Here is a 25076-nt window from a genome sequence, read left to right on the forward strand (position 1 = left end):
ATGAAGAAGTGTGATGTGGTAGTCACACTGAGTATCTGTTGTCGGTAATTGGGAAACCTCATTCATAACATAATGAATTGATTATTAACATGGACAATTAAAAACTATAAAATGGTTATCAAAAATAGATAAATAAATATGCACACAGGAACAAATATGACACAATTCACAATAAAGGACTTGCTCAATCAGAGCAGCGCCTGACTCGGTCTCAGAGCCTCTCCCACGCGATCGGACAGTATTTAACCATGTCCTAAAAAATGAAAAATTGACCTGTGACTGAGTCGATCAGAACACATGCAGAGCTGGCAAGAAATGAATAGCAGTGCCCTGTGAGACAAGGAGGGTCCGGCTGCAGACGTCCACTCTGAAGTCACATCCACTGTCAGGCTAGAAGTGACGTTTCATTGCCACATCCAGTTATGCTAGAAGTCTGCTCTGGTGATAGATCTTATTCCTGATCATTTCAAATAAAGAACATTTACAAGAATGGTATTTTTTATTATTATTTATTGTTTTACATAGAGAGCAAACAAGCTGAGCCTTTGATTTTAAATTAATGTTATAAAATTAAAATATTAAATGTTATGTTAATGGAGGATTACAGGCATTTCTTTTTCATCTAATCAGGCTATTTAACCTATTTATTGTATTTTTAATAGGATTTTTACAGTTTTATATCCATCATTTCTTATAAAAAAGGCAAATATGTAGAATTGCAATATTAAAATATACCAGATATACTGTATACATACTATATATATATATATATACACTGCTCAAAAAAATTAAAAGAACACTTTTTAATCCGAGGATAGCATCAGTCAATGACACCTCTGGGCTATTGATCTGGTCAGTTCAGTAGCAGAGGGGCTTGTTCATCAGGGCACTAGAGGGGCAACAATGAGATGACACCCAAAACAGGAATGAATGGGTTAACAGGTGGAGGGAGGCCACTGACATTTGTCCCTCCTCATCTGTATTGTCACTTGCTTTGCATTTGGCTACAGTCAGTGTCACTACTGTTAGCATGAGGCGGGCGATACTTGGCCCCTACAGAGGTGGAACAGGTAGTCCAACTTCTCCAGGATGGCACATCAATACCACGTGCCATTGCCAGAAGATTTTCTGTGTCTCCCAGCACAGTCTCAAGGGCATGGAGGAAATTCCAAGAGACAGACAGGCAGTTACTCTAGGAGAGCTGGACAGGGCCCCTCGTAAAAGGTCCTTAACTCATCAGCAGGACCCACCGGTATCTGCTCCTTTGGGCAAGGAGGAACAGGATGAGCACTGGCAGAGCCTACAAAATGACCTCCAGCAGGCAGGCTGGCCACTGATGTGAATGCCTCTGACAAAACAATCAGAAACAGACTTCATGAGGGTGATCTGAGGGCCCGATGTCCTCTAGTGGGCACCGTGGAGCTCGATTTGCATTTGCCATAAAATACCAGAATTGGCAGGTCCACCACTGGCAGGCATCCTGCGCTTTTCACAGATGAGAGCACATGTGACAGATGTGAAAGGGTAGGGAGAAGCCATAGAGAATGTTATGCTGCCTATAACATTGTTCAGTATGACCGGTTTGGTGGGGCGTCAGTGATGGTATATCTTGCAGAGGCATATCCATGGAGGGATGCACAGATCTCTACAGGCTAGACAATCCTTGGACCCATTGTCAAACCCTATGCTGGTGCAGTGGCTCCGGGGTTCCTCCGGGTGCACGACAATGCCCGGCCTCATGCAGGGAGAGTATGCAGGTAGTTCCTGGAGGATGAAGGAATTGATACCATTGACTGCCCCCCCCCCACACTCGCCTGAACTAAATCCGATAGAACACCTCTGGGTGTGACATTATATTTTGGTCCATCCGATGCTGCCAGGTCACACCTCATACTGTCCAGGAGCTCAGTGTTGCCCTGGTCCAGATCTGGGAGGAGATCCCCTGAATCCCCAGAATCACTTGTATAAAGTTTCTGTCCTCCTAATTTATTACAGGTTCCACGTTTTTATATGTATCCAAGACGCTGAACCAAGCTGCATTACCCATAATTCCCTACGACACCTGCAGTAAGCCGGAATACTGGGCGGACAAGGTGCATCCATGCATGATCTGCGCTGGCTACGAATCACCGGACGAGCTCAAGTCGATCTGCCAGGTGAGAAGGTGAACTCTTAATGTGTGGTTGTCCAAGTAGTAGGAAAAGTGTGGCATAGGGGTCAGGGCTTTGGATTCTTCAAACCCTGAGGTTGTGGTTTCATATTCCGCTGCAGACACTTTGTGACCCTGTGGAGCCTGTGCTCCAATAAGGAAAAAACAAAAGAAATAATATTAATTCTTTACATTTACATAGAGTTATCCTCACTATTTGAAGTGCTTTACATAGAGAGTGGGGAGCCAGCAATGTGCAGCACCCACCTGAATGGTGCAATGACAGCTACTTTGTGCCAGTACACTCACCACACATTAGCTATTCGTTGGTTAAGGGGTGAGTGAGGTAGCCAAATAGAGACAGGGGATGATTAAGGAGTCAGAATGATTAGGCCATGGAGGACATTGGGATACACACTGAAATACAACCACTTGTTGAAAGTCACTGTGAATAAAAACATCAGCCGATAGATAGATACAGTGCATCCGGAAAGTATTCACAGTGCAGCACTTGTTCCACATTTTGTTATGTTACAGCCTTATTCCAAAATGGATTAAATTCATTTTTTTCCTTAGAATTCTACACACAACAACCCATAATGACAACGTGAAAAAAGTTTACTTGAGGTTTTTGCAAATTTATTAAAAATAAAAACACTGAGAAATCCCATGTCCATAAGTATTCACAGCCTTTGCTCAATACTTTGTTGATGCCCCTTTGGCAGCAATTCCAGCCTCAAGTCTTATTGAATATGATGCCACAAACTTGGCACACCTATCCTTGGCCAATTTGGCCCATTCCTCTTTGCAGCACCTCTCAAGCTCCATCAGGTTGGATGGGAAGCGTCGGTGCACAGCCATTTTAAGATCTCTCCAGAGATGTTCAATCGGATTCAAGTCTGGGCTCTGGCTGGGCCATTCAAGGACATTCACAGAGTTGTCCTGAAGCCACTCCTTTGATATCTTGGCTGTGTGCTTAGGGTGGTTGTCCTGCTGAAAGATGAACCGTCGCCCCAGTCTGAGGTCAAGAGCGCTCTGGAGCAGGTTTTCATTCAGGATGTCTCTGTACGTTGCTTCAGTCATCTTTCCCTTTATCCTGACTAGTCTCCCAGTCCCACAGCATGATGCTGCCACCACCATGCTTCACTGTAGGGATGGTATTGGCCTTGTGATGAGCGGTGCCAGGTTTCCTCCAAATGTGACGCCTGGCATTCACACCAAAGAGTACAATCTTTGTCTCATCAGACCAGAGAATTTTCTTTCTCATGGTCCAAGAGTCCTTCAGGTGCCTTTTGGCAAACTCCAGGTGGGCTGCCATGTGCCTTTTACTAAGGAGTGGCTTCCGTCTGGCCACTCTACCATACAGGCCTGATTGGTGGATTGCTGCAGAGATGGTTGTCCTTCTGGAAGGTTCTCCTCTCTCCACAGAGGACCTCTGGAGCTCTGACAGAGTGACCATCGGGTTCTTGGTCACCTCCCTGACTAAGGCCCTTCTCCCCCGATCGCTCAGTTTAGATGACCGGCCAGCTCTAGGAAGAGTCCTGGTGGTTTCGAACTTCTTCCACTTACGGATGATGGAGGCCACTGTGCTCATTGGGACCTTCAAAGCAGCAGAAATGTTTCTGTAACCTTCCCCAGATTTGTGCCTCGAGACAATCCTGTCTCGGAGGTCTACAGACAATTCCTTTGACTTCATGCTTGGTTTGTGCTCTGACATGAACTGTCAACTGTGGGACCTTCTATAGACAGGTGTGTGCCTTTCCAAATCATGTCCAGTCAACTGAATTTACCACAGGTGGACTCTAATGAAGCTGCAGAAACATCTCAAGGATGATCAGGGGAAACAGGAGGCACCTGAGCTCAATTTGGAGCTTCATGGCAAAGGCTGTGAATACTTACTGTATGTACATGTGCTTTCTCAATGTTTTTATTTTTAATAAATTTGCAAAAATCTCAAGTAAACTTTTTTCACGTTGTCATTATGGAGTGTTGTGTGTAGAATTCTGAGGAAAAAAATGAATTGAATCCATTTTGGAATAAGGCTGTAACATAACAAAATGTGGAAAAAGTGATGATGCGCTGGGAATACTTCCCAGATGCACTGTAGATAGATAGATAGATAGATAGATAGTGTGAAAGGATTCAGCAGCCCGTATATTTGAAATAGGCTGCCAAAAGTGAAGGTTCTGGTTCAAAATTTGTACAGACTTCAGTCCAAAACAAGAACAAACAGACAGGCAAACATGGTGGTTTTAAAGACAGGCAGGGGAAGTGATGTCATCACTGCCAGAACCGGAAGTGATGTCACCAAATCCAGGTGACATTTTCTGTGGTCAGTCTGCCAATGAAAAAGAAAAAGGATAAGTGCACCCTGCCATCCCCTGGTCTGACATAGAATTACCTTCATTTGAGCCCTTTAGCTGCCTTGCATGTGCACTATATAATAGATAGATAGATACATTTGAAAGGTGCTATACAGCTAGAGGGATGTTAGTACTCTGTGGTCAGGTATGGACCTTAGCACTTCCTCTCCCTTTCCCTCTTTACCCCTATAACCTCAGGCAACTCAATAGAGTGAAAGAACAGAATGGCCTTCACAGAGATAGAACAAACAATTAAAGCCATAACCTCTGGTCTGGATGGTCCTCTCCTCATCAATGAGACTCTGGGGGTAGACAACTGCTTTGTGCAACTTTCTGACTTTTTAACATTACCAATAAAGATGTACTAAATATTTATCAAGTTAGTTATCACTCATTTCACACTCCAGTGCCATATACCTGGCCTTGCAGCTGTCTGTCTGGACTTTGCATGATCTCTTCATGGCTCTTTGTGGTTTCTCCATGCACTTGGATTTTACTCAAACACATCAGAGATACACTGACTGGCAACTGGACCTTTGTCTGGTTCAAGTGAGTTTAGCTGTGTGCCCTGTGATATAATGGAGATATCCTCCATTGAGCAACTTCTCCCAACCATCCAAGAACAGTTTGATGACTAACATGATGGAGCACCGGGCCATAAGGCAATAGTGACAACTAAGTGGCTCTGGGAACAAAACATCGAAATTTGGGGTCCATGGCCAGGAAACCCCCCAGACCTTTAATCCCATTGAGAACTTGTGGTCAAACCTCAAGAAGCGGGTGGACAAACAAAAACCCACCAATTCTGATTATGTAAGAATGGGCTGCCATCAGTCAGGATTGGGCCCAGAAGTTGATTGTCAGACAGCCTGCCAGGGCGCATTGCAGAGGTCTTGAAAAAGAAAAAAGGGCCAACACTGCAGATATTGACTCCACATAAACTTCATGTCATTGTGAGTGAAAGCCTTTGAAACTTATGAAATGCTTGTAATTCTACTTCAGTGTACCATAGAAACATCTAACAAACAGATTTAAAAACACTGAAGCAGCAAACTTTGTGAAAACCAACACTTGTGTTGTTTTCAAAATTTTTGGCCACAACTGTATGTCAATGGATTCGAGGCCTTAAGGTCCTGAATGAACTTGTGAGTTTCGAGTTTATGTCCCTCCACTCCTACTCATTCCCCTTACATCATATGTGGCTGTCTTTGAAACAACAATCAAAGCAGGATACAGAAACTTTGTTGTCCAGAGCAATGATTAATTAGTCCTTAGCTATTGTCCCAGGATGGGGGTATTCATGTGAGACCACAAACTGAGCTTGACTAATTACTCTCATGGATTGCTTTGCTTACCTACACAATAACAAGTCTAGCCTTGGCACCTGCATATTTATATATATTTTGTCTTGACTTTTCTCCTTTAGCATAGCAGTAGTCTTTGATCATAGCAATTTCAAAAGGAATCCAACATTTACTATTGAAAATATAGGATTCATATTGGAAAAACAAAGATCACATGCTGCAGATAGGAAGCCCATGATGTACATTTAATAAAAGATTCACAGTCGATAAGCATAAGCACAATTAGAAGAAGGCATCAGGAGCATTATGAGATTGAAGAGGTTTTTAAGACACTGGTAAGACCAGCAGTGATGTATGGAGTTAAGACATGGGCCGCCAAGGGAGCAGGAGAATGTGGATGTGTCAGTAGTGAGGATGTTGAGATGGATGTGTGGAGTTACAATAAAAGGACAGAATAAGAAATGAGCTCATCAGAGGTACAGGAAATTAGGCTGAAGTGGTATGGACACGTGATGAGGAGAGATAAGGAATATGTGAGCAAAAGAGTGATGGGAGTGGAAGTCCAGGGGAAGACAAAGCAAAGGAGGCCAAAGTGGAGGCGGATGGATTAAGTAAAAGAAGATCTGAAGGTAAAGGGGATCTGACTGGGGAGGAGGTGTAGAACAGAGCTGTATGGAGAAGGCTGATCTGGCACATTGACCTCACACAGAGGTGAGAAATGATGGAGAGGAGGACGAAGAAGGAGGTTTTAATAAGAAAAATTAAAATTCCACTGGGATATCCCCATCAAAACCCAGCAAGTAGTAAGGGCAAGGACCGAACCTATAAAATAAAATAGTTTATTTCACTTTGTAAATACAATAAGCTCTGTAGAGCACACAAGGCAAAAATGAGTTGCCAGCAAGAACAAACCAAGGACAAACAAAATCCCAAAAGAGAAATCCAAGGCAAGGTCAAAAAACTGAGCCAACAAGTCAAAATATCCAGAAAAGGGCCCAAGAACTCACCAAGTCCTGAGCACATTCACAATGGACCCCCAGGAACTGTGGGAGACACTCCGGATATATAGGCTGCAGGCCATTTCCTGGCAGTAATTGGCAGGTGATCCCTGACTGCAAAACACATGGAACATAGCAAAGATACACATAGGCAAAACCAGAAATAAAGAATGATGTACATAATCAATATAAATCAAAGAATTAAAAATGAACAAAAGAGACACCAACCATAAATTTGAACTCCAGCCAGGGGAGGGAGACATGACAATAGGAGTATGGAGTTTGTGGCATTCTGAAAAAGAATATGGTCACCCATGGACGCTACCATGGCACAATAATTAACAAACTGCACACAGACAACAACCAGGTGTCAGACCCATGACTATGGGGACATTGGCACTAACCACTGTGCACCCGCACCACTCTAGTTAACATTACTCGGAAATTATCTAAAGCAGTGTGGTGGATTGTCCAAGAAGTTGGACTTAAACTTCAACTCCTAATTCAGGCTTGCGTGATTTTTGGAAGATCACGTCACCCACCTGTAATCTAATAATAAAATATATATTTCAAGTTCAAAGTTCAAGTCTATTGTCATGTGTACTCAGTACAATGAGATTCTTATTTACATGTCTCTTCAGAACATTTAATAAAAATACAGTACCAGTAATAACACACACACACACAAAAGTGCAAATAGTAATCAACATATATACGGTATGCTGTACATAGAGATGAGCCAAAACATTCTGAGCACCTGCCCAATGTGCTGCTGTTCCTCTGTGTTCCGCTCAGGCATGGACTCTACAGAACTTCTGATGGTGTCCTAGGGTGTCCACCACCAGGATTATCAGCAATGATCCTCCAACTCTGTTGCAGATCGAAATTGTTGTTTTAACTCATCCCACCAATCCTGGGAGATGTGGTTATGCAAGATGTGACAAAAAATGTTGGGGAGCCAGCCGGATCACCCTGTTTAATTGTCAGTGTGACATTTTAAACAGAAACGGCACACGATGGAGCATATCATAAGTGTAATTCAAAAATAAACAGTTGGTAAGGTCATCAGGTCTGGTTTGGTGGCCCATCTCTCCTGAGTGTCGGTCCAGAATGAGACGGCACTTTCTGTGAGCACCGCAGATTTATAGAGATCTGAATGGAGGGGGCAGAGTCAGTCCCCCTCACTGGGTGTCTTCTCCTGACTATGGAAACAGAAAAAGACAATACCATTAGTGATGGCCACAGCGTGGGATTGCCTACCCCAGGATGAGTCAGGAGGGTGATCCACCAAAACACATGTGTGACATAGGCCAGGGGAACATCTTGAACTCTTCATCATGTTCCTCAACAAAAAGTTAAACTCATAAGTGATGCGAGTCGAGATTTGCGTTTCATGCGGTTCTTGCGCATGCGCTTTAAACCTCTATCAGTGTCAGTGAAAGACGCTGATGGATCACGCTTGACACACGTATGCTCTTTAACACTCGGATTGAGCTCCCATGAATCGATTTGTATGATTCGCTGAAAAGAGTTGTTCCAAAAGAAAGAATCACTTGGGAATCACCCATCACTACTGCAACCGTTTCTACCCCACGGCTGTCTGAACTCTGTGCTGCCCCCTGCCTCTTAGATCTTCTCCTAGTAGTTTATTTATTTGCAGTACATTTGTTCCGACAGCGGTTTTTATTACTAGTTAATATCTTATTTATTACTATCTTGTGCAGTCCTAGGGAATGTTATTTTGCACCACTGTATGATGCAATACATACACAGGTCAAATGAGGATGCCATATGCTCTGCCCTTCACCGATCCCTGACACATCTGGATAAAAAAGACACATACGTCAGGATGCTATTCATAGACTTTAGCTCCACCTTCAACACAATCATCCCTCAAAAGCCAGTTGTAAAACTGAGCAGGTTGGGCCTGAACACCACCCTCTGCAATTGGGTCCTGGACTTCTTGACAGAGAGGCCCCAGTCAGTTCGGATGGGCTGCAACACCTCCGGCATCATGACTCTGAGCACTGGAGCGCCCCAGGGCTGTGTGCTTAGTCCACTGCTCTTCACCCTGCTGACTCACGACTGCACAGCCACGCACAACACCAACCACATCATCGAGTTTGTGGATGATACGACGGTGCTGGGACTGATAAGCTGGGATGATGAAAGAGCATACAGAGATGAGGTGGAACGGCTGTCCGCATGGTGTGAAGGCAACCATCTATCTCTCAATGACGACAAGACAAAAGAGATAATCGTGGACTTCAGAAAATCACATCCTGCTCACATCCCACACAGCATCAACGGGTTAGATGTGGAGACTGTTAGGAGTACCAAGTTCCTCGGTGTGCACATAACTGAGGAACATACATGGATGCATAACACCTCATCACTAATCAAGAAAGCCCAGCAGAGACTACACTTCCTGAGGCGACTGAAACGAGCAAGTCTTTCCCCTTCCATCCTCCCCATGTTCTACAGAGGCACCATTGAGAGTGTTCTGACCAGCTGCATCACTGTCTGGTATGGCAACTGCAACATATCCGACCGCAAGCGCCTGCAAAGGATAGTGAAGACAGCAGAGAACATTATTGGGGTGCCTCTCCCTTCACTACAGAACATATTTGACAAACGCAACATTGTGTAGGACCCCTTACACCCCTCACATGGACTTTTCACACTTCTGCCATCCAAGAGAAGATACTCTGCAGCATCAGAGCCAGATCTGCCGGGCTGCAGGAGAGTTTTTACCCCCAAGCTGCCTCAACCACCTCAAAAACAGAACTTTTATACATGCGAGCCACTGACCTGTGAAGACGAGTGTGCAGGGAGAGAAGAAGTGAAAATCTCATACTGACCTTTAAGGATTTTGACACTCTGGATATCCTTCTGCTGTGAAACATTCTGACCTGTCATTGTGTACACATGTCTTAAACAACTATCATCATACACTGATCATCATTTCTGCATTATCTATATCTATTATTTATTTATTATATTACATATCTATTGACAATATTTATGTATCGAGATTGCAAATACCATACATTGCATCAATATTCATATTGCTTACTACACGTCAATATTGATGCAACTTCTTTGTCTTGTCTTTGCACAATGTCTTGTCTTGTTTGTATTTTAATTTTAACTTTTAATTTTAATTCTATTTTTAATTTATTATTTGCACTTCATGTTGTTACACTGTGGACCCTGAGCTTCGCAATTTCGTCTATCTGTATACTTGTATATGGTTGAGAAGACAATAAAGTTCGCTTTGACTTTGAAATGGATACTACGACAATAAAGCCACTTGACTTGCCTGACTTGATATTCCATAATTGACCTTTGGACAGCTACTGTATACTTCTCTAAGAATTCTGAATAGGTTTTTAAAGGTCCATCATTATCACACCATGTTCTTAATGTTATCGTGCCTTTCTGTCTTAATACAGGGTGACTCAGGAGGACCTTTGGCCTGCCCATCGTCATTTAACAGGAAACTGTGGGAAGTCCAAGGAATAGCCAGCTTCACTGAAAACGGTTGTATGGTGGAGAAAAAACCTTCTGTCTTCACCAGGGTCTCCTTTTATATTGACTGGATAGAAGACAACATTAAGAAATTCATCTACAATAAAACCGCATCCTCACAACCCTGAATGACACTCAGCTGGTTTGACGGTGGACCGCTTGATCCAAGAGCGCCACCCAACAGAAGCCAGCAGATTAAATGACTCATCCTAGTGGACCTGAAAATCCTGATCACCCAGAGACTCTCAGCATGTGCTAGGAAGTCCACCAACATCGATGCCAGAAGACTATGGGAAACATGGTGTAAGTGTATCTGCCTTATAAGGCACAATAAGAAATAAACAATGATTGAAAAGCTCTCTGCTGTGCTCGGGTGATATGTTTAGTTTTTCTACAGTTGTGGCCAAAAGTTTTGAGAACGACACAAGTGTTGGTTTTCACAAAGTTTGCTGCTTCAGCGTTTTTAGATCTTTTTGTCAGATGTTTCTACGGTATACTGAAGTAGAATTACAAGCAGTTCATAAGTTTCAAAGGCTTTTATTGACAATTTCATGAAGTTTATGCAAAGAGTCAATATTTGCAGTGTTTCTCAGTGCAATTCGCCCTGGCAGGCTGGCAATCAACTTCTGGGCCCAATCCTGACTGACGGCAACCCATTCTTGCAGAACCAATGCTTGGAGTTTGTCAGAATTCGGGGGGTTTTGTTCGTCCACCCACCTCTCAATGGGATTAAGGTCTGGAGAGTTTCCTGGCCATGGACCCCAAATTTCGATGTTTTGTTCCCCAAGCCACTTAGATGTCACTTTTGCCTTATGGCCCAGTGCTCCATCATTGTTGCTCACCAAACTGTTCTTGGATGGTTGGGAGAAGTTGCTCTCAGAGGTTGTTTTGGTCCCATTCTTTATTCATGGCTCAGGATTGGGACACCACCAGTGCAGAGCTTGCTCAGGAAAGGCAGCAGGCAGGTGTGAGTGAGGTGAAGATTTTGGTGGACGGCCTGGTGGATATCAAGAAGGGCAGCAAAGAAGCCAAGAAAAACATCAGGGACAGACTGATATGCTGGGATTGGAGTGCTGAGGACTGCTAGGGGAAAGTCATTACTCTGATGAATCCCCTATCTGATTGTTTTTGGGCATCCAGAGAAAAGAAAAGGTGAGGGGCGCTACCATCAGTTCTGTGTCACACCAACAGTAAAGCATCGTTTTCATGTCACGTGGGGTTGCTTCTCAGTGGATTCACTCACAATTTGGCCTAAGAACACAGCCATGACTAAAGAATGGGACCAAAACATCCTCCGAGAGCAACTTCTGCCAACCATCCAAGAACAGTTTGGTGACCAACATGATGGAGCACCAGGCCATAAGGTAAAAGTGAGAACTAAGTGGCTCGGGGAGCAAAACATTGAAATTTTGGATCCATGGCCAGGAAACCCCCTAGACCTTAATCCCATTGAGAATTTGTGGTCAATCCTCAAGAGGCGGGTGGACAAACAAAAACCCACCAATTCTGATTATGCAAGAATGGGCTGCCATCAGTCAGGATTGGACCTAGAAGTTGATAGACAGCATGCCAGGGCGAATTGCAGAGGTCTTCAAAAAGAAAGAAGGGTCAACACTGCAAATATGGAGTCTTTGCATAAACTTCATGTCATTGTCAATAAAAGCCTTTGAAACTTATGAAATGCTTGTGTCATTCTCTAAACTTTTGGCTGCAACTGTACATCTCATCTCATTTTCTGAAGCTGTTTTCCCTGGGGAGGATTGTGGTGGCAGCAGGCCAAGTAGGTCAGCCAAGACTTCACTGCCCCCAGCTACTGATTCCAGCTCTTCCTAGGGAATTCCCAGTCATTCCATAATCCCTCCAGCCTGTGCTGGATCTGCTGCATTGTTTCCCAGTGTGATGTACCTGCAGCAGCTTCAGGGGAGCATCCTTATGACATGTCCATACCACCTCAACTGGCTCCTCTTAATGTGGTGGAGCAGAAACTCTATTCTGAGGATCTCCTGAATCGCTGAGCTCCTTGCCCTATCATGGAGAGTCAGCCCAGCCACATACCAGTAAATCCACCAAAGAATGGCTGGAAAGAGAGAAGAGGAAGGTTCCGGAATGACCAAGTCAAAGTTCAGATTCACTGTGGGTGGATTTGAAATGGGCTGATGCCCCTTAAACATCACACAGCTTGAAGGAGAGGGAGAAACTTTCTCCCAGCTGATGTCAGAAACTTCTTGACAGTGTTAGGAAATGCTAACTTGAAGGGGTAATACTTGCTATTAGAGTCAAGGGTGGACACATCTGATCATGTTTATCATTGAACAACTTATTGTAAAGTCAAATTATCTTTTTTTTTCAATTATATCACCTTTATCTAAAAATACTGTTTAAATAGAATTCAAATCTGGAGATGTCCACATATTGTAAAGCAAAGTCTTCAGTCCATTTGCTTCTTACAGAATCGGTTCTGCTAAAACCGTTTAAATTCATTTTATCCTTCATCAAACAACACTCAGTACCCAAGAAGGACAAGGCAAAAAAACAGGATTTTAGACATTTTTGCAATTTTATTAAAAATAAAAGAACTGAAATATCACATTGGCACAAACATTCATACCCTTTACCCAGGACTTTGGCAGCAATTCCTGCCCAGAGCTTCACAACACCTGGATTTGGGGATTTTCTGCCATTCCTCTGTGCAGATCCTCTCCAGCTCAGTCAGGTGGGAAGGAGAATATTGGTTGATGGCTGAGCTCTGGTCTCTCAAGAGACGTTCAGTTGGTTTCAAGTCTGAATACTGGATGGGGAACACAAGAGCATTCCCAGAGTTGTCCATAAGCTGTGTTGTCACTGCTGTGTTCTGTTGGAAGGTGACCCTTCGTCCCAGTCTGAAGTCCATAGTGCTCTGAGCAGGTTTCCATTAAGGATGTTTCTGTAGTTTGCTCCATTCAGCTTTCCCTCAGCCCTGTCTAGTTTGCCAATCCCTGATGTTCCCACCACCAGGCTTCACCATTGGAATAGTACCGAACATGTGATGAGTGGGGTTTCGTTTCCTCCTGTCATGACACATTGGATTGAGTCCAGACAGTTCAATCTTGGTTTTATCTGACCAGAGAATCTTGTTTTTCACCCAAGGCGGATTTCATGAGTCATCAGGGCACTCTGCCATAAAGCCCAGATTAGTGGAGTGTTGCAGTGATGGTTGTCATTCTGAACAGTCAGCGTTCACGTGAAGGTATTTTTCTTAAAGTACCTTTCCATTGGTCAGCGTTTCTCAACCTTTAAGTATTTGCGACCCGAGTTTTCATAACAGTTTTAAGTGTGCCCCACTAATGTTTTTTTGAAACCCTAATAAAATTTATTCCTTTATTTTTTGCTGCCGATACACCACTACAAGTTTAAAATTTTCCTACAAATAGCGAAATTACACCACATATGGCAACATTCGTGCCCCCTGGGGCAAACCCCACAGTTTGAGGACCGCTGCCATAGGTCCTGTTTTCTCCCTTTCACACAATACAATCCTTCCTTCCTTCTTTTTCTACTCCTTCTTTAATTCCTCGAAGTGAGTGTTCCATCCAACCCCAACTCCCTGAATGAAGAGAGGTGGCCCCTTTTATGCCAAGCCCAGTAGCACTTCAGCTGTCAGGACACTACAAGAAAGAAGCACTCCCAGGTCAGGCAGGAGCCTTGAAAAGTAGGGACCAACTCTCCCTTCTAGCTTTTCCTTGCGGTAGCCATGAAAGTCAAAATGGCAGCCCCCCTGGGACTGCAACTCCCAGCATGCCCTGTGAGTGAAGGAGTGGACATAGTGGCCCAGGACTGCCAAACCCCATCATGTCGGGGGTGTATGTAGGCTTGGGAAGCCGTCTCTCTCCATCCATTGGTTTTCCTGGCATCCCAGCCAGGTAAAGGGATGGGGTTCATCCCATTTGGGATGTCAGTGTGTCCCAGCCATCTGCCACCCTTTACATTCCAGTATTAAATGTAAAGCTGCCTCTGGACATTCACGCCGTCTGTGTTCCCCTGACCTATTTTAAATAATTTTGCATTTAGACCAGTATGTCTGTATCTGATTCAGGTTACTATGACTTCCTCCCTTCTGCACCCCTCTCTCTTCCAAAGTGTTTTGACAGCTTCCTGGATCCCATAAAAACGTCTGCTCTTTATTTGTCTATTCGATAACTTCTTCCAGAGTTTATGAACATAATCTTTAATTAACACAGTTGCCTCCTCCTTACATAATGTAATTTGAAAATCAGTATTTTTGAACTTCATTGACTCTATAGCCAGCCTGTCAACAATTTCATTACCCAACATGACCACATGAGCCAACACCCATGAAAATGAAACACACACTCCCAGATACTGCAGTCCTAATAACGTCTGTCCAACTTCTAACATGTCATCTTGTCGTCCATTAGACACAACCACCTTCAGCCTACAAATATCAAAACGGTATAGAACAGATGACAACACGGTTAGGCTGAACATCTTCTACCCACTGAAATGAAGGTAGAACGGCCACCATCTCAACAGTACACACTGCTGATTTATCTGTCAGTCATTTTCTAACTCTTCTTCTTCTTTCGGTTGCTCCTGTTAGGGGTCGCCATAGCAGATCATCTGTTTCCATATCTTCCTTTCCTCGTCATCTTGCTCCGTTACATCCGCCACCTTCATGGCCTCTCTCATCACATCCATAAACTTTCTCTTAGGCCTTCCTCTTTTCCTCTTACCTGGCAGCTCCATCCTTAACATTCTTCTCCCAATATGAAATTCTGGAATATTATCCCTGTAAGTTGTGAATGTCCAGAGATATGATGTTTGCTCTGAGGGTGTTGATAGAGAAGTACAGAGAAAGCCAGAAGGAGTTGTATTGTGTCTTTGTGGACCTGCAGAAAGCATATTACAGGGTGACAAGACAGGAGTTGTGGTATTGTATGAGGAAGTCGGGAGTGGCAGAGAAGTATGTAAGAGTTGTACAAGATATGTATGAGGGAAGTGTGACGGTGGTGAGGACTGCGGTAGGAGTGACGGAGGTGGGATTACATCAGGGAACAGCTCTAAGCTCTTTCTAATTTGCAGTAATGACAAGATTAGACAGAAGTCCCCGTGGACTATGATGTTTGCTGATGACATTGTGATCTGTAGTGAGAGTAGGGAGCAGGTCGAGGAGACCCTGGAGAGATGGAGATCTGCTCTAGAGAGGAGAGGAATGAAGGTCAGTAGGAAGAAGACAGAATACATGTGTGTGAATGAGAGGGAGGTCAGTGGAATGGTGAGGATGCAGGGAGTAAGGTGGTAAGGTGGTGAAGGTGGATGAGTTTAAATACTTCGGATCAACCGTACAGAGTAATGGGGATTGTGGAAGAGAAGTGAAAAAGAGAGTGCAGGCAGGATGGAATGGGTGGAGAAGAGTGTCAGGAGTGATTTGTGACAGATGGGTATCAGCAAGAGTGAAAGGGAAGGTCTACAGGATGGTAGTGAGACCAGCTATGTTGTATGGGTTGGAGATGGTGGCACAGGAGACAGAGCTGGAGGTGACAGAGTTAAAGATGTTAAGATTTGCATTGGGTGTGACGAGGATGGACAGGATTAGAAATGAGGACATTAGAGGGTCAGCTCAAGTTGGACAGTTGGGAGACAAAGCTAAAGAGGCGAGATTGCGTTGGTTTGGACATGTGCAGAGGAGAGATGAGGGGTATAGTGGGAAAAGATGCTAAGAACAGAGCTGCCAGGTAAGAGGAGAAGAAAATGCCTAAGAGAAGGTTTATGGATGTGGTGACAGGGGACAAGGAGGTGAAGGGTGTAACAGAACAAGATGACGAGGACAGGAGGATATGGAAACAGATGATCCGCTGTTGCAACCCATAATGGGAGCAGCCGAAAGAAGAAGTTCCCTGTAAGTTGTGAAAGTAGATCTTTAGAGTTATCTGCAAAAATTGGAAGCATACAGTAGCATGATATCCCTGACTCATGTATTTATTTATTTATAATTACCCCTTCACCAACACTCTGTGTGCGTTTCGACAGCTTTTCCTGAGCAGTCAAGTCTACCCCAGGTAACGTAAATAACCAAGGTGAAATGTCAGATAGAGGAACACTAGGTACATGTTTTAGGTCAGTTAGATTCACAGTCTCTACCTGCTTATTTGCCATCCATCCAAAACTGTAAACCTTCCATTCTTGATGTTCCCAGCAATTATTATAATAACCATAAAGATGTACTAAACAATTCTTCAACACTTGTATTTTTCTTAAATGCTACATCACTTGTCCCATTTTCCACTTGCAGGGCAGCAATAGGAGAAGACCTTATAGCCCCATGGCACAAACACATGGCTTGGGTTTATATATTAATTTTTTTTTCAAAGCAGATGCTGAATAAGCAACACAACCCTAAACCCTAAACTATAACTGATCTAATTAATGCATAGTACAAGGTGACCATAGAAAGCCTATCAGCCCTCCAATTACAGCATAAATGAGTAGACCCTTAAAGGTTTTTAAGAAAATCATCTGCCTCCCTTTAGAATGAATATGTCCTATGGGATCCAATACCATACAACAGCCCAGCAAATCTGGTTTATTTTTCAGTTTGGTTGTATTATCCAAGCTGTATGGCATCACAAGGGCAAGGAGTACAATGATAAATGCATGGTACCCACAATAAACCATGGTGGTGGCAGTGTTCTTCTGTGGTGTTTTACGAATGCCCTAAGTGAATTTCCCCTTGGGATTAATAAAGTATCTATCTATCTATCTATCTATCTATCTATCTATCTATCTATCTATCTATCTATCTATCTATCTATCTATCTATCTATCTATCTATCTATCTATCTATCTATCTATCTATCTATCTATCTATCTATTATATAGTGCCTTTCATCTATCTATCTATCTATCTATCTATCTATCTATCTATCTATCTATCTATCTATCTATCTATCTATCTATCTATCTATCTATCTATTATATAGTGCCTTTCATCTATCTATCTATCTATCTATCTATCTATCTATCTATCTATCTATCTATCTATCTATCTATCTATCTATCTATCTATCTATCTATCTATCTATCTAAGTGTTGGGGTACTGCACTTCCATGATGGCACCATTATTGCACACATACATGTAGACTGCGGAATACTTTAGCAGAAGATGCTACCACCTCTCCGTGCCCCGGGTCACCAGGCACTCTTTCAACATGACAATAATCCAAAACATACAAATGTGTTGTGTGTCCAAAACCAGTTGCTGCATTTCTGAAGAATGAACATGGTGAAAGTGATTCGGTGGCCAAGTATGTCAAATCAAGGGAACACCTGTGGGGAGTTCTGTAAAGGCAGGGTGAGCACCATTCTCCATTTAGCATCCAGGCTCTGAAAGAGCTCGTTCTAAAAGAATGGAGAAAGATAAGACGTGGCACTTTCCCTATAGCCTGGAAGTACTTCCCAGTCACGGGATCAGAAGAAATGATGTACTTCCGGGCTGAAGAAAAGAAGAGTTTTGATCTGACCTGGAAGTGGTAAGAAGTCATGTGGACTGAGGGACAGAAACACTTCCGGGTCAAGGAGTTTAAAAGGACTGTGGGAGATCTCAGCAGAGAGCCGAGTTGGGAGGAAGGGTGACTGAACTGCTGGGAGTGGAGGATTTGTTTATTGATTAGTGATTGTGTATGGTATTATTGAGCACTGTGGAGTGTAGGTGTGTTGTGCACACCATTATTATAATAAAATTAAATATTGGACTTTTACCTGGTGTCAGCATGTGTTGTCAGAGGGTTCAAGGGGATGACAGCGCCCCCTATCTGTCACACAAGTTACATAATTAAGATTTCTTCTCCTTTTCCATACTGCTCCATCCAAACCTCAGATTAGAACATTAGAACAATCTAGACTAGAACAGGCCATTCACCCCAACACAGCTTGCCAGTCCTATCCACTTAATTCTACTAAATACTGGCATGTCAAGTTGTAAAAGTCCCTAAAGTCTTACTGTCTACCACACCATTTTGTAACTTATTCCAAGAGACTCAGCAGAGACTTTATTTCCTAAGAGTTTCCTGAGAGAAACTGCTGGTGTCCTTCTATCGCTGCTCTATTGAGAGTATCCTGTGCTACTGCCCTCTGCGTGGGGTTTTCCAGCTGTACAACAGCGCAGAGGAAGACACTTCAGCGGATCGTGAAGACGGCCCAGCAGAACATCGGCTGCTCTTTACCCTTTCGGGATGAACTGCACATCTCTTGCTGCCTCAGGAAAGCAGAAAACATCTTGAAAGACTCCTCACACCCCACTCATGACATCAGGCAAAAGATAAAGGAGCATCAAAGCAAAGACTAATGGACTGAAAAACAGTTTCTACCCTGTTGCTATTAGGGCACTGAATGCCACCTCATCACCTCCAATGCAGCAGTGCAATAGACGACATCTTGTGCAATAGTGTTTCATGTGCAATTAAGGTCTTATGTTGAATGTTTGTGTTCTACCTTATTTCTTCTTATCCTTTAGAATTCTATCTATTTATATTTTGACACCACAAGGACTGCACCTAATTTCGTTAAATGACAATAAAGAAATTTTGTTCTTTGTGTAAAGGAAATTTCCTAATGTATGAGTGAAATTTCCTCTTAACTGTGTCCCTGTGTTCTTGATGAACTCATTTTAAAGTCACCGTCTCAATCCAGGGCCGCCTTAATGAATGGGCACTGGCCGGGGACCCCAGGAGCATAGGTGGCCATGATGTTTCTGATGCCTATGTATATTTCTGTTTTGCTATCAAAACAGGGCCCCAGCACACTACTTTACCTGGGGGCCTACAATGCTGTTAAGACAGCCCTGTAAAGACTTGATCCACTGGTCTAATTCCCTTCATAATTTTAAACACTTCAATCAGGTCTCCTTTTTAATCATCTTTTGCTTAAACTGAAAAGGCTCATTTTTTAAAATCTTTTTCATAATTCATCCCCTGTAGCCCAGGAATCAGCCTAGTCGCTCTTCTCTGGACTTTTTCTAGTGCTGTTATGTCCTTTTTATAACCTGGAGACCAAAACTGCACACAGGAGTGAGTATAACCTCCTTGAACTTGCACTCCACACATCAGGGCGCTATATAACCTGACGTTCTGTTAGCTTTCTTCATGGCTTCTGCACAGTGTCTGCTACTTGATCGTGTCAAGTCCCCTGCGAGTCCTAAATCCTTCTCATAAGGTGGACTTTTGATTTTCAGGCCTCCCATTGTGTATTCAAACCTCACCTTTGTACCAAGGTACCAAAACATCCTCAGAGAGCAACTTCTCCCAACCATCCAAGAACAGTTTGGTGACCAATAATGCCTTTTCCAGCATGACAGAGCACCAAAGTGAGAACTAAGTGGCTTGGGGAACAAAACATCAACATTTTGAGTCCATGGCCAGGAAACTCCCCAGACCTTAATCTCACTGAGCACTTGTGGTCAATCCTCAAGAGGTGGGTGAACAAAAAAACCCCCACAAATTCTGACAAACTCCAAGCATTTATTATGTAAGAATGGGCTGCCATCAGTCAGGATTTGGTCCAGAGGTGACAGCCTGGCAGGCGAATTGCGGAGGTCTTGAAAATACTGACTCTTTGTATAAACTGAATTTAATTGTCAATAAAAGCCTTTGAAACTTATGAAATGCTTGTAATTCTACTTCAATGTACCATAGAAACATCTGATAAAAAGATCTAAAAACACTGAAGCAGCAAACTTTGTGAAAACCAACACTTGGGTCATTCTCAAAACTTTTAGCTATGGCTGTACTTACTAGATGTAATACTTTACATTTACTGACATTAAATTTCATCTGCCCAAGCCTTTATGCTGTCCCAGTCCCAAATTAAATATCAGGTTTAGCTTTATAAAGCTTTATTCTAATATGAAATTGGAATAAATGAAATTGTTCTTTATACAGCCTCCAGTTAATCCAAAATGCTGCTGCAAGAATTATTACAAGAAAAAGAAAATACAAACACATAACTCCAGTTCTTAAATCCTTACACTGGCTCCCGGTTAAGTTTAGGGTAGATTTCAAAATCCTCCTTTTAACATATAAAGCATTAAATGGCCAAGGCTTACTTGTCTGAACTTATCATGACTTACAAACCAGAGCGCACATTAAGATCTCAAGATGCCGGTCTGCTTAGGATTCCAAGGATTAATAAAATAACAGTGGGAGGTCGAACTTTTAGTTACAGGACCCCTAAACTGTGGACTGCTCTGCCTGCTACTATAAGAGATGCCCCTTCAGTCAAAGCTTTCAAATCCTGGCTGAAGACTCACAACTTCAGTTTAGCACACCCCGACTAGAGCTGCTGATTAACTATACAGACTGCATCTCTGTTGTTAGTCATTAGCACTAAAACATAAGTAACATGATAGTTAGAATTTGTTACTAACCCTCACCTATTCTGTTTCTCTTCTCTCTATTCAAATGTGGCGCTTGGTGCCACTGCCCACCTGCGAAGTGGTTTTGCCTGCCTAAGGTAAAGTCATCCCTGATGGAGCAACACAGGAATCATCGGGTAGAGGGGTCCTTTCATTTGATTGGCTGGCCCAGGGCTGTCTCAGCTGTGGAATGGCCAATTGGGGGAGGCAACTTGATAGCTGAGGTCTTCGGGACTCTGAACAAATGCAAATTATATTATGTGATATGATCTACTGTTAAATTCTGCTCTGTACTTGTAATATTTTTATTTTACTATTATACTGCATTGAGGATTCCTTGTGTTTCGTTCTGTATATTGTATTGTAATGACCCCTTTCTCTTTGATACCCACTGCCTGCCCAACCTACCCGGAAAGGGGTCTCTCTTTGAACTGCCTTTCCTAAGGTTTCTTCCATTTTTTTCCCTACAAGGGTTTGTTTTGGGGAGTTTTTCCTTGTCTTCTTAGTGACTCAAGGCTGGGGGGCTGTCAAGAGGCCTGTTAAAGCCCATTGCGGCACTTCTTGTGTGATTTTGGGCAATACAAAAATAAATTGTATTGTATTGTATTGTATGAAATAGGACCTGACTACAAAGCCCCACTACCTGGCAAGGTCCCATTATCTACTGGATAAACCTTACCCATAATCAGTGGCATAGCGTAGTGGGGGCGGCCCACCCCGGGCGGCACTTTTAGGGGGCGGCAAAATTTCACAATAAATAATAATAATATCTTGTAAAAATTTGAACCATACCTAAATAAGGGGGCGGCGGAATTTTCCTCCTACCCGGACGGCTGACACCCACGCTACGCTACTGCCCATAATAACCCAAATAGCTCCCTGGAACAAGAAATCTTTAATCCAGTTATAATTACCAAGTCTTTCCAGTTTTATTTACAAACTCTAACCCTTCCAAATCATTTCATATGCCATTTCAATATCAAAAATTTCCCCTACCACAACTTCCTTGTTAATTTGGACCTTTCAAATACCTGATTCTAGACATTAACACAGAGTCTAGCGTCATCCTGCCTTTACGGAATCCACGTTGATATGGCGCGATTAATTTTCTATTTACTAAATGAAAAGCTAATCGATCAGTCACCGCTTTTTTCCCATAACTTTATCCACACGAGACGTTACACTGATTGCTCCATGAATGCTGCGCTGCGTCCTCCTCGTCTGAAGCGTTCAGGAGCTTTTTGTCCTGCTTAGGTCACATGGTCAGCCGTCCCAGCCAATAGGATTGCACACCTCAGATTTCATCCTGGGCGGGATTACGCGCTCCCGAGCTCAGTCTCCTGGCACTCAGCCTCGGCCGCTCGCTTTCCAGAGTTTGGCATTTAACGTTTTTTTTGGGCTCGACGTCGGTCATGGACGAGATGGTGGACTTTTGCTTTCTTCACTTTTAACAGTCGCCCGCTGTCTTCAGATTGTTCTCGAAGGGATGGGAGCCGGCGCCATAGCCATGTGTGTAAGTACTGTGAGGTCGGCTTATTAGACGTACCGGGGAAGGTCTGCCCAAATCTGAGAGGTTTACTAGCTGCGTATAATGGGAGGGACTGACGGAGTGAAGGAGGGGCATGCCTTGTAGAATTTGTCAACTTTTATTTGAACGAATAAACATGCAAAGTAAGCGCTGGTAACGGTTAAGTAAAGTTGTTGTTGAAGTCGGTAGGAGCGCACGGTTAACGCTGAAGAGCCGTCGTTCCTCACGGCACTCGAGACGATTACGACTCGTTAACTCCCCGTAACAGACGGAAAGCGTCAAAGCAGACCTGAACTTGAAAAATGAAAAGAATTCTACCGTGCCTAATCCGCTGTCGACGCTGACTTTACGATTTTCTCCATCGTACGATTCTCTACGGAGCTCGCTGTCTGTCGAAGAGCACGCGCTGCAGTCAAACCCCGCTGTGCGAAGCGAATTCACACCTGGCAGAGCAGATCGTGTAACGTGTAATGATCTCAAAAAACGTTATCATAATATTACTTTGAAAAAGGTATTCTTGAAAATAAATACTGAAAGCATGATAAAGGACGTGTGAAATACTTTACTTTGGTCGTTCTCAGGACGACCGCTTCGGTTTGAACCTCTGCGGTGTCCCAAAAGCAGCCGTCTTGGCCTTGGCGATCCCAAGCAGAAATCCGTCAACTCAAGTGACCAATCGGGATTTTGACTGTCAGGGTGTCGCTTCTTAGCGGCTGGCTTGTTCTGTTTGTGCCCCGCTGCATGTATGTAGGTATGATGATGATCAAGTTCATGTTTTTTCATTCCTGTCGAGAAAATGCCATTGTGTTCAAGTTAATCAAAATTATTAAACTATAAACTTGGGATCGTCATGGACCCCCCAGCATCCTGGGTTTGAATCTTTTGTCCGTGCCTCATCGTTGGTTTTCCTGCACATCTCTGACACTACCTGGTTTGGACATAAGGTACATAACTTCCGTTATTGTTTTTACGATCTTCTTTTACGACGGTGTCAAGTAACCACTATTTACTTCTCTGGTTTTTATCGAAAGAGTGAGTCTAGAACTAAACAAATATTTTTGTGATTTTTTAAAAAGCAAAACATATCATTAAAGACGCAACCTAAGCAGTTAACCTGTAAATTAAAAGATGCAGCGTGCCAGTTCTGGTACTGTATTCTCATCATCTGCCGAGAAAAGATAAACAGTCTTGTTCAGTTAGGAAGACACACACACCAAACTACTTCTTTATTGCCACAAAACAATTTCCAAACATTACGTAATGTATATACTCTAGAGAGGAGAGGAATGAAGGTCAGTAGGAACAAGACAGAATACATGTGTGAAAATGAGAGGGAGGCCAGTGGAATGGTGAGGATGCAAGGAGTAGAGTTGGCAAAGGTGGATCAGTTTAAATACTTGGGATCAACAGTAGAGAGTAACGGGGGAGTGGAAGAAAAGTGAAAAAGAGTGTGCAGGCAGGGTGGAATGGGTGGAGAAGAGTGTCGGGAGTGATTTGTGACAGACGGGTACCAGCAAGAGTGAAAGGGAAGGTCTACAGGATGATAGTGAGACCAGCTATATTATATGAGTTGGAGATGGTGGCACTGACCAAAAAACAGGTGACAGAGTTAAGGATATTAAGAGATGCATTGGGTGTGACTGGGATGGATAGGATTAGAAATGAGGACAATAGAGGGTCAACTCAGGTTGGACGATTAGGAGACAAAGTCAGAGAGGTGAGATTGCGTTGGTTTGGACATGTGCAGAGGAGAGATGCTGGGTACATTGGGAAAAGGGTGCTAAGGATAGAGCTGCCAGGCAAGGGGAGAAGGTTTATGGATGTGGTGAGAGAGGACATGCAGGTGATGGGTGTGACAGAGCAAGATGACCAGGACAGGAAGAGATGGAAGAAGATGATCCACAGTGGCGACTCCTAACGGGAGCAGCCAAAAGAAGAAAACGACAATGTACAAAAAACTTATATGAACAGAATTACATTATTAAAATAATTCATTTTACACTAACTTAAAAACAATCCTTTGTATGCATTGTCCAAATTGGGCAGCTGACATAAAACAGAGTAGCAGAAATTGTGTTTTTGTGCATGTGTTGTCCAAATCTGGTAGTGCAAATCCCATAAGATGTGCTTGTGGTACATAGATTGTTGATTTTAAATGGCTATGCAGTCACACTGTGCCCCCTGGTGCTGTGGTAGTCTCAACTTCGTTGCGCTTTGTTTTTAAGAACAGAGTTATATGAGTAGTTAAAAACAAGTCCGCTTGCTTACCTGTTGAAGATGGTCGAGTCAGAAGTAAGAAAAAAAAAAAACCCAGCTGACAGCAAAAGCTTCAATTCTTCTCATTTCTCTATAACAGGGATTCTCAACTGGGGATAAGTTTTGCCAACCCTGGGGGTGGTAAATTTGCTCAGAAAATCAAGTCAAGAAGAAAATTTGAAGGGTGGGTGGAAAAGGTTGAGAACCCCAGGCCTAAATGATGTTAAAACTTTTACTGCATGTGAATTTGAATTTTGTGTTGAGATCCCAGGAACGTCCTGCCTCATTTCTGTTGGTTTTACTCCCACAGGAACACACCGCCCCACCTTCGTGTTTCTGTTCAGCCTGCTTCTTATAGGTATGGAGGAATATTTTCAACAAAATTAAATGGAAAAAAAAATACACAAATAACTAAAAGTGTGGTGAAATGTGACAAATAACAACATACTGTATAATATAAATAAATATTTAACCTCCTTATCTTGTTTACCCCAGGAAAAACAAGCTATAAATGTTGATTTTTTTTTTTTTCAAGAAAAAA

General features: G+C 43.0%; 2 protein-coding genes across 2 annotated transcripts in view; both read left to right on the forward strand.

Annotated features, from left to right (window-relative positions):
• Nucleotides 1-10703, forward strand: part of zgc:154142 (uncharacterized protein LOC555481 homolog) — a 130896-nt gene extending 120193 nt beyond the window's left edge. The window contains exons 24-25 of the mRNA XM_051928107.1: nt 1996-2156; nt 10270-10703. Coding sequence (XP_051784067.1) covers nt 1996-2156; nt 10270-10473 — 365 coding nt within the window. The 3' untranslated portion in view covers nt 10474-10703. The remainder of the gene's footprint in view (nt 1-1995; nt 2157-10269) is intronic.
• Nucleotides 10704-22086: 11383 nt separating this feature from the next.
• Nucleotides 22087-25076, forward strand: part of fam13a (family with sequence similarity 13 member A) — a 242902-nt gene continuing 239912 nt past the window's right edge. The window contains exon 1 of the mRNA XM_028802748.2: nt 22087-22264. Within this exon, the coding sequence (XP_028658581.1) occupies nt 22238-22264 (27 nt within the window). The 5' untranslated portion in view covers nt 22087-22237. The remainder of the gene's footprint in view (nt 22265-25076) is intronic.

The sequence above is a fragment of the Erpetoichthys calabaricus genome, chromosome 5 (assembly GCF_900747795.2).
Source record: "Erpetoichthys calabaricus chromosome 5, fErpCal1.3, whole genome shotgun sequence".
NCBI lineage: Eukaryota > Metazoa > Chordata > Cladistia > Polypteriformes > Polypteridae > Erpetoichthys > Erpetoichthys calabaricus.